This window comes from Rhinolophus ferrumequinum, chromosome 11, assembly GCF_004115265.2.
Source record: "Rhinolophus ferrumequinum isolate MPI-CBG mRhiFer1 chromosome 11, mRhiFer1_v1.p, whole genome shotgun sequence".
Lineage (NCBI taxonomy): Eukaryota > Metazoa > Chordata > Mammalia > Chiroptera > Rhinolophidae > Rhinolophus > Rhinolophus ferrumequinum.
Window position 1 is genome coordinate 35,728,680 of NC_046294.1, and position 9,766 is coordinate 35,738,445.

Below are 9,766 nucleotides of genomic sequence, written 5' to 3' on the forward strand. Positions count from 1 at the left end.
ACCGGAAAACCCATCAGCCCCAAAGGGTGTCGGTTATTACGTCAGATAACCATTTATTGTGAAGCCCTCTTCCCCTGGTTCACCAAGTACCCGTAATGTACAACATACTGGACCTACTGCCCCTCGAGGGCCATCCACTTCCAGCCTCTCCCATCAGGTCTTTGGGGCTGCCAGAATATTTGGATCACCGAATCTCCTTTCACGGTGGGGCCTGTCTTTGTCGCCAAGCTCTTAAACTCACGCACAAATGTGTGCCCTGTCTTGGTGTAGGCGTCTCTCTACGCTTACAAGCAAGTGGAAAATTCCTATTGGGTCTTTTTGGATTTTTAACCTTAAACATCCCAACCCTTGGATAGCTGGCAGGGAGGTGTTGGAGGGACAGGGTAAAGGAGAGTGTGTGAGAGCAGTAATTGCCCCAAACTGCCCTCGTTAGGCCTTTACTTCAAAAAAACATATTTGTGGGGCCACTTCTCCGTTCATATGTACTGCCTTAGCCTCTCCTGATCCTACTGAGGGTCACGCGTGTGCTGCTCAGCTCCCTCCAGCTCAGCCCAGCACCAAACCCACCCACTGCCCTCCTCGCCCAACACACATCCATGGCTGCATGGTTTCCAGTGATAATGCAAGCGCAAGCTGCAGAAAATGCAAGGGTTCCTCCACTCCTTCTACAAAGAATCTCATTAATAAATCACATTTAGTAAGTCAGTGCGAGTTAAATACCTGAGTGAATAAAAGGAGTTCTGAACAAATAAGATTTGATAATCTACCTAAATGAGCACAGATAAATGTCAGTGGTTTAGTAATATGAGATGAATGGTGCCAACCACGCATGGAACAATAAATAGCACAGAGTCCTCAGAGGAGCAGTGGGGCTGGGAAACAGCCCAGTGTGTTTTTTTTTTTTTTTTTTTTTGGTAAATTTTTTTTTTATTATTTGGTTTTTTTGGGGGGAAGGGGTACAGGACTTTATTGAAAAGCCTGAGGGAGGGAGAAAAGGCTGATCCTGGACACCTCCCCCTGTCAAAAAACAAACAAACAAACAAAGCCAGACACAAAGTGGTAAGGGCAGATTTTAACCAGTAGTGTACTATTGCAATAGTGCAGGGGAAAGAGTCCCTCATGAACTTTGTAAAGGAGAACCACTTAAACCTCACAAAGGGAGCCGTGATTAACCCTAAAGAATACCACCGTCACCGTTGAAACCCAAGCATGGGGCCTGTAGGTGGAAAGTGTATTTTAGGGCAGTGACTCATGGTAAGTTGTTTCTTCTAGTACCTAAAAGGGACTATTTAAAGTCAAGCTATCTCAGACTCAGACTGATAAAAGTGTACGGGTGGGAAACAGTGTCGCTGCAAAATGTGTTGGTTATATGTATAAAATGGCCATCATTATAACCATAATTATTAATTTATTGCATATACTTCCAGTGTTTCTAAATGCATCTACAACAAATATGAATGTACAGATTAAAGAAATTTTTTTCTTATTTCTATTCCCCCACCTCTTTCCTTAAAAGCTAGTATGAATACACTATGCCACACCTTGTTTTGGAAGAGATCTTTTTGTATCAAAACCTTTTCATTTTTTTTCTGTGGTATTATATTTTCCCATTATATGAACATACTTTAGTTTATTTAATCAGCCCTGTATTTAATGGATATTGGAGTTCAGTGTTTTCAATAACCTTGTGCATGTGGTCTTTTCTTTCCATGAAATTATCTCTGTTCAGTAAATTCCCGGAAGCAAAATTCCTGAGCCAAAGGATAAATGAATTTGTAGTTTTCAAGATATTGCCTATTTAGACTTCATCAGGAATGTACCCATGTCCTCTCAGCCTGTCAACAGAAGATTTTATGATACTTTTGGTGTTTGCTCATCTACTAGGTAAAAAATGGTAACCTTTTATTAAGCTCTTCCTTCACTCGGACTCATGTTCCATCAGCCTCTGTTTAAGACCTTGTTTTCCATTCTTGCTATTCACCTCCCACCTCCGGTTCAAGTCTTTCCAGGGTTCCCACCTGGTGTGGGAATGAATACATAGGACTGGGTGGTGGTATGGATTGGCTTGGAGCAGATCTAGTTTCAAGCCCCATTCCACCACTAACAAGTCCAGTCACGTCAGGCAAGTTGCTGACTCTTTTTGACGTTCTGTTTTTTTTCATTTTTAAAAATGGAGATCCCTCAGAGGGCTGTGTGAGGATGAAATCAGATGCCTGTTAATGAGTTGCACACAAGAGAATGTCTGGGAGGCCCCAGAAATGCCTTCTGAGCACGTTAGACAGAATTTTCAAATGTCAAATGGAAGGATTTAGACAGAACTGGTTGGAAAGGAGCAGTCCCCACCGCAGCATGGCTGGGCCTGTGGCATGACAGGCTCATTCACGTCTTACTCTTTCTTTTTCTCTCCCTCCTCCCACAGACAAGCCAGCCTTCTCCTTGTCTTGTATTTTGCCTTTTATCTTTCATGAGTCTTATGATTGGAAAATTCCAGGTCATTGAACCAAGGACCACCCACCCTATGTGGGAAATGTTGTCCTGGATATTATGGGGAATTCAGGATGTACACACCAACGCTGGACAGAGATGTGAGGAACCAGCACACGCTAAGCACACCGACGCACAAACACACATCCAGCTCCATCATTCTTAGAGCTGGGCTTGAAGTTGTCTGAGCGTCCACAGAGACCCGCATTTCTTGGAGTGTGTGTGTCAAGGATAAAGATTCTCACCAACGCTTAAGAGTTCACTTCAGTTATTTTCATTACTTGAATGGTTGTAACTTAAAGTTAGGCATAAAAAAATAGTGCAAGATAGGAATTTCATTACATTTTAGAGAATGTTATGCGTTGTCCAAAATCCTTCATCCAGCAAAATGTTTTTAAATGTTAAATTTATGATCTTCAATAATACAGGCTTTTCAATAAGCATCTCAAGAATGTTTGAGTATTGAGGTCCATAGACCATATTTTCAGAAATTATATTTCTCAGAAAATCTCCTCAACTAACATGGTTACTTCACATACAAATAACATGTGGGAATGAGAACATTAATAAACAGAAACCCCATTTAAATCGGAGTTGGAAAGGCTTCCAAGGGAAGCTCTCAGGCCCTGCCCTACAACCCCTTATTTGTCAAACGACAAATATGCATATGAAAAGATGCTCAACATCCCCACCCGTTAGGGAAATGTAATTCAAATCACCGAGACAGAAAGTAGCATGTGAAATGAGGAGTTGTTGCTATGATTATCAAAATCCCTGTGAGGAGTTAGTCCCTCTTGGTGTCCAGAAACTGTGCTTGCTTTCTCTATAATGATTCTGTCAAAGAAGAGAATGACTTAATGACGTGAGAAAGTGGGGAGTGAATTTCCAGCATTGAATGGCCCCAAAGCGACTCAGAATTATAATGGGGTGTGATCACCGGCCCACGATTCCTGCCCTGAGGAGAGGAGGAGAACGGCGTGTGGCCATCACATGCCGTCCTCTATGATGCAGTCCCCCAAGCACACCCATGACCGATGGCTGTACAGAGTTGACAGTTGCCTCCTTTCCCCACCATGTTGACTCCTAAGACCAAGTGAGCCAAGCCAGCTCAGGTACCTGGACTACCTGGACCATAGGGAATCCCCTCTTCCCCAGGAATGGAAGTTGTATGGGGAATATCCGAATGTTGCTCAGCATTGCTTTGGATAAGAACCAAAGGCACAGGGAAGTCCTTGACAGTTATCTGCCCTCCAACTTTCATCTCATTACACCTCCAAGAACTGAAAGGTGACCCAGACCCAGAGAGAGGCGTCACTCCTGATTTTGGCAGGCTCGAATCCGACACAAAGTTTCCCGAACACTAGTGTGATCGTGGCCTGATTTGCTTTATGCTGGGTCACTACTCCTCTTCCTAATGTCTCAGAATTCCTCTAGTCCAGTAATAAGGGAAGTCCTTGTTCTCCTCAAGTCCCACCTCCATCCTGGCTGTTATTTACTATCCTCCCATGTCTCAGCTCTCAAGCCTCCGTGATTTTCTTGGAGGTACTTCCCTATATGTCCCATGCACTGTTCACATTTCTTTTCTCCTGGCAAGGACTCCAGGCAAATTCTGGCCTGGTGTTCCCTGGGCTGAGTTTGACTTGCCCTACTGCTGTCCTCTGGCTTTAGTCAGAGTCTAATCTAGTCCAGTGTCAGAAGGTCCAGATCTATCCATTGTCATCTCTGCCACATACATACCCATCACTCTTTCTTCTCTAGAGAAATCCAAAGGACTTTAAATTTCTCTTATGAATGAAGGGGCAGACATGGGGCACAGTGGAGTCCATGGGCTCCACCCCAAGGATAGCGCTTGCATGAAATTTCTTCCCAAGATAATCTTACAGAGTTTACCCATAGGAAAGCCCAGTCATGCTTTTCTGGTTGAAACAGCTGTTCTCCAACATTGCACCCTCCCAGTGTTACTATGCTACATCCCAACTTTCTCTGCATCCTCCATGATTCTTCTATTCTGACAATTTAACAGCCAGTGGGCCATTTCTTGCTCGTCTTTATGGTGTGCCATTTCTGCTCGACATTGTAGCAAGTTTCTACACCACAGTTCAACATTCCTGGGTTATGGTGCCCTCCAAATATCACCAGCCGTTATGACCTTCAACAGCAACTGATCGTGAACACACTGGAGTCTGGAGGACTCCCATTCCCAGTGCTGAGTCCACCCCCCGTGGGTGCTGGGAGTTTCATTTTCCTGCGTTGTCTGTCCTTCTTTCCTCCTCCTGTACAATGGGGTCCCAGCTTCATCCTGAGCTGTCCCTCGCAATGGAGCACAGTCCACTGTACCACTTACCCTATATTCTCACATTCTTCAATCAAATCTCTTTTCTAATATTGACTACCCTTCACAGCACATGTCAGTGCATTATTGTGAAAAAGAAAAGAAAAGAAACCTTTCCCACAAGGTGTGAGACTGAAAACAGCCAGACAATCCCAACTTGCTGCATCCCTGTGAGATGCCAGGTTGCACAATCTGGGAAATTGGATGTGTGTGAAAAATAACCATCATGTTCTGGAAGCTGTGTTCTGACCAAGAGGAATTTCGCACATCTCAGTGTTTTGCTTCAACCCTCTCTGCTCATTTGTTCCACTAGCAAAGCGTCAGTATATATAGCACCAGGCATATCTCCCAGGCGGAAGGCACAGGCAGCTCAGCTTCACCAGGAGTCTCAGGAGGAACGAACAGCCAAGGGGAGGTGCTAGAACTTTCCAACAGGTTTCCTCTTTGGAGATTCTTTCTCCCCACTAGCTGTCTTGTACTGCATCCCAGCTCTCTGCATCTTTTTAGAATCCACTGTTCTGAGGATTCAAATTTACCAGAGGTGAATACTTTTGGGGGCAAAGATTTTGTCGTGTGCTTCTTCTGTGTGAGGTAGTGATGGGTACAGCCGGCATCCTACAAGTTCATACGGATTATTTACGTCATCTCTTACTACAGAGAGGTATAACAGTAAAAAAAAATCCTAAAATGCCGTTTGGAAAAGGCCTATACAGTTGGTTTCAAGGCTGATAGGGGATGATTGAAATGAAAAACGGTTCATACAAAAGCCCATTGCACTTTCCCGTACAGGAAATCACTGGGATTTTAATCAGACAAAAATGTAGAAGTAGATTTTCTGAAATACAGTCTGCACAGATGGATAGATAAAGATATGGACATAGAAATATAAAATTGAGTTGGATTCCTTTTTGAAATGCAAGGATAGGTCAACATTATCAAAAAAGAGAAGAATGTGTCATCCGTGGTTGTGTCTCTCTGACTTTCTGCTGCAGGATGAAGGTTTTCACGGTCATTGTTTTCTGCTCCCTCTTCCTGGGCACCAGCAGCAAAAATCAGACAACGTTCGTCTGCGGATTTATTGAAGGTAAGGACGAAAGGATGGGATGGGGGGAGGCTGCACCCAGATTTCACTTGAGCAGAGGTCACATTCCGACGAGGAAGAATTACAAGTGGGTAGAAAGAGAGCACTGTTTTCAAGGTAGGTCTTCCCCATGCTTTTCTGGACAGTTTTGTACTCTCTTGTTGAGCTCCCCAGGCCCTAGGTCACAGAAGGTTTGAGCCCCAACTTTCAGCAGGAGTGAGGAAGAGATCTGGAGTTCAGAAGTGCATGTTCCCTATATACAAGTCTGGTTCTACTGCCCCCTCGTGGGACTTCAGGGACAGCTCATTTCTCTCAGGTAGCCATGAAGTGGGTGCATCAAAGGTGTGAAGAGTGTTCACACTCCCCATCCACCTAGTAATTACAACCAAGATTAACTGAGCTTTTAATATGTGCTAGGCACTGTTCTAAGTGTTTTACATGTACAAATAAACTTGCTTTCATCTTCATGTTTTAATCCTTTAGTCCTGTGTTGTAGGTACCGCTATCTCTTAAGAGAGAAGCGGAGGCACAAAGAAATCAAGACACCTACATAGTCCTCAAGCATAGCAGGATTTAATCCTGGTCATTGAGATCCCCAGACCTTGCTATTAACCATGGTGCTACGCTGCCTCCCAGACAAGCGCGCACATAGAAGAGGGAGGGATTTGTGAACATGTATTGTGTTCTTTATCTGAGCAAATGGCCAATAGTGAGGAGGTGGTGCCTTTGGAAGGAAACTCTGTAGAGCTCCTCTGCCTACAATAAAAGGCACAATGAATTACCTGAAAAATCATCGTTTTCCTGGGGTTGAGACCTGGCCAGGAAACGATAGCATAGTTTCTGAGTAATGGTTTTAAGAGTGTGCTGTTAATCCTATCTAAATTCTCATAGACCCAGCTAAAAATATCGTTTCATCGCTTAGGTCAGTGTTTCTCAAAGGGTTGTTCTAGAACCACTTGCATGAGACTCTCTGAAGTCTGGGGTGCTTTGTGAAATGCAGATAACTGGGTCCACTGGCTCACAATTTTCGGGGCTGAGACTAAAATCTGGACTTTACCAAGCATCCAGTCGATTTTTGTGGATGCAAAGGTTGGGAACCAGCTCCAGTTTGTTGTCCTTAGGTGATCAAATATGTCAGGCATTTTGGAAATGCTTATTTTGCAAGTCTGGACTATAAGGACCTATTTAAATCAGAGTGAATAGGTATAGTAAGAATGTCATAACTCTCAACAAAACTATTTTTCCCAATGCCAAAAATGACATATAAAATGAAGATCAGTTATCTCACGGGGTAATTATATAAACCATGATTATAACGCTATTAGATTTTTCTCTTTTCCTAATGAGTTATTAAAAATTTTTTTTTGCCATTTAATTCTATCTTGATCAAATTCCTTCTGTGCATGACTCCCTGCTCCTCATCTAACTTCATTCTTTTTCTTCCTTTAACAACACCTCTTCCTAAAAGCTAAAGCAGTGAAGTGATAGTATATTGAGCACTTACAATGTTCTCTACATTATACAGTATTTTCTCAGTTCTTCTACATAACTGAGGCAATGCACCCCCATTTTACGTAGGTGCACTGAACTTGAGAGCTGGTGGTCAGTTATCCTTGTGCTGCATCGATTACCCCGTTTCCTTAAAGCTCTCTAGGGACCTCTCCTTTATCACCTGCTGATTGAACTCTGACAGTTGCCCACACACCGAATGTGCCCAGACATCAGGATCTACTCAGGACGAGTTGCCCTCACTTTGCCCACAGGGATGGGATGAATGTCTCCCACTGACTAGGTGGGAAGCCCTGTGTCTGCACCTCCCTCAGGATCACCTTTGTCCTCATGCCTCACTCGGGGGTTCCCTCCATCTTTCCAGGTGGAGGTTCATGTAGAACCAAACATCCCCTAAAGACCATCCCACCTCTTCCTTCCACACATCACACAGCCAAAGACAAACTAGCAACAGAACTTTGAATGAGGTCAAACAATGAAACTTGTACCAAGTCTGATTCTCATAATGTTAACCCAGGAGTGAAAAGTGCAGGAATGTTTTTCTCAAACCAGTATAATCTCCAAGGTCTTAGTCAAAGGCTGAAATCATAAAATTAATAGAAGAAACATTTTTATTCCTCTATTTCACAAGATGTGATTACCTTCATCTCACATTTTCATTCCCTTTCAGGGGCTAAAGCCATGTGGAGAGACCCCTCTGAGATGAAAAAAGCCAATTACATAGGTCCAGACAAATACTTCCACGCCCGCGGGAAATATGAGGTTGCACAAAAGGGACATGGGAGCGTCGTGGCTGCTAAATTGATCAGGTAACAGGGGCTCCTGGGGCTGCAGGGATGGGTGAGCAGAGCTTCGCTGCCTTGGAGAGCCAGGAGGGGCCTACACTGGAGAAGATTCCTCTGGAGACGGTGGCCCCTCCTCCTCTTGTTCACGCTGCCCCTCTGTGCCCAGTGTGGGGTCTGACAGGCTGGAGAACCAGAGCAAGGCTAGTGGGATGGGTGGTTCCCACCCTGTGTGCTGTGTGCTGTCCACCCAGCATGAGGGGGTGTCAGCCGGGGCAGAGTGGGCTGTGTCCGGGCAGGGTCAGTGTTTAGCCCCTCTTTCCTGGTTCTTCTCAGAGCCATCCCTTGGAAAGGAGAGAGTTAGATGGTGGGCTGATTCATTGCCTCCCTGCCTCTCTCCATTCCAGGGATGCCAGAGAGGCTTCTCAGAGAGTCACAGACCTTTTTTGGCCTGAAGACAGTGGCCGCGGAGAGGAGGACTCGAGGGCCAATCAGCGAGCCAAGGAATGGGGCCGGAGTGGCAAAGACCCCAATCACTTCAGACCTGCCGGCCTGCCCGACGAGTACTGAGCTCCCTCCTCACTCTGCCCCCAGGAGACAGGGCTGTGCGCCCAGAATCATTGAGTTCTGTATCCCTAGATGCTTTTGGAGGGCACATAGTAGGTATCTAATAAATGCTTAAGAGATTACATATTGAAAACTGTATGTTATTCTTTGGTATAAGGATGTCCCATATGGTGCACAGGGGTGATGGATGGACATGCACGTGAAAGCCTCACCTGTGCCTGTGCGTTTGGGTGTACGAAAGACAATCTCAGCATCATAGAGGACAAACACCCTGCACCAACCCTTCTCCAAGTCAGACCTGCTTCCCTCTAGGACCATCTGGTTATACTGCTGCGATTACCAGGGCTTTCTGTGCCCAGGTCTCAATGCACCATATCTGTCAGCCGTAAACTTAACTTTAACAGTAAATGCCTCCATAGCATTTTGTTCATGGCTTCTTGAAAATCTGTATTCATCCTTGTCAGAGTTAGTGGTTTATATATCAGTCCTCCTGCTGGCTGTTTTTTAAGCTCTTCTAACACTAGTTAATAGTAAGATGATTATGATAATGACAGTTAACATTCAGCAAGTTAACTAGGGCCAGATAATGCCCTAAGTGTTTTCTTGTATTATCCCATGGGATCACCACATTTTAATTTTCCTTATTTTATAGTTGAGGAAACTCGAAGCACAAACAGTTAAAATATATATACAAGCAACATTGCTCATTTCATGCTAAAGCCACCATTCCTAATCATTTGCTATTGCTCACTTTTGCATTGAAGTTTAGAGCTTATGAAACACTTCTACATTAGTTCATCTAGTCATTCCTTCAATGAAGGTACCCACGTACCACCGCAGTTGATCCACACAAGTCCATGCGGGTAAATCTAAATGGGGGGCAGAGGTACTAACAGGTTAAGGAAAAAGCAAGCAGCAATTGGAGAAGAATACATCATTGCGTCAAGGGACCTGCAGAAAGAGGTAAGTAGCCATGTCCTTAGAGAATGGCGTGAACGTAGTTCCTCCCCA

General features: G+C 44.4%; 1 protein-coding gene across 1 annotated transcript; it reads left to right on the forward strand.

The window, feature by feature from the left end:
* Positions 1 to 5,809: 5,809 nt before the first annotated feature.
* LOC117030864 (serum amyloid A protein) lies at positions 5,810 to 8,866 on the forward strand. The gene is made up of 3 exons (XM_033121107.1): positions 5,810 to 5,900; positions 8,077 to 8,215; positions 8,596 to 8,866. The coding sequence occupies exons 1-3, from the start codon at positions 5,810 to 5,812 to the stop codon at positions 8,756 to 8,758; spliced, it is 393 nt and encodes a 130-aa protein (XP_032976998.1). The 3' UTR covers positions 8,759 to 8,866.
* Positions 8,867 to 9,766: the final 900 nt, after the last annotated feature.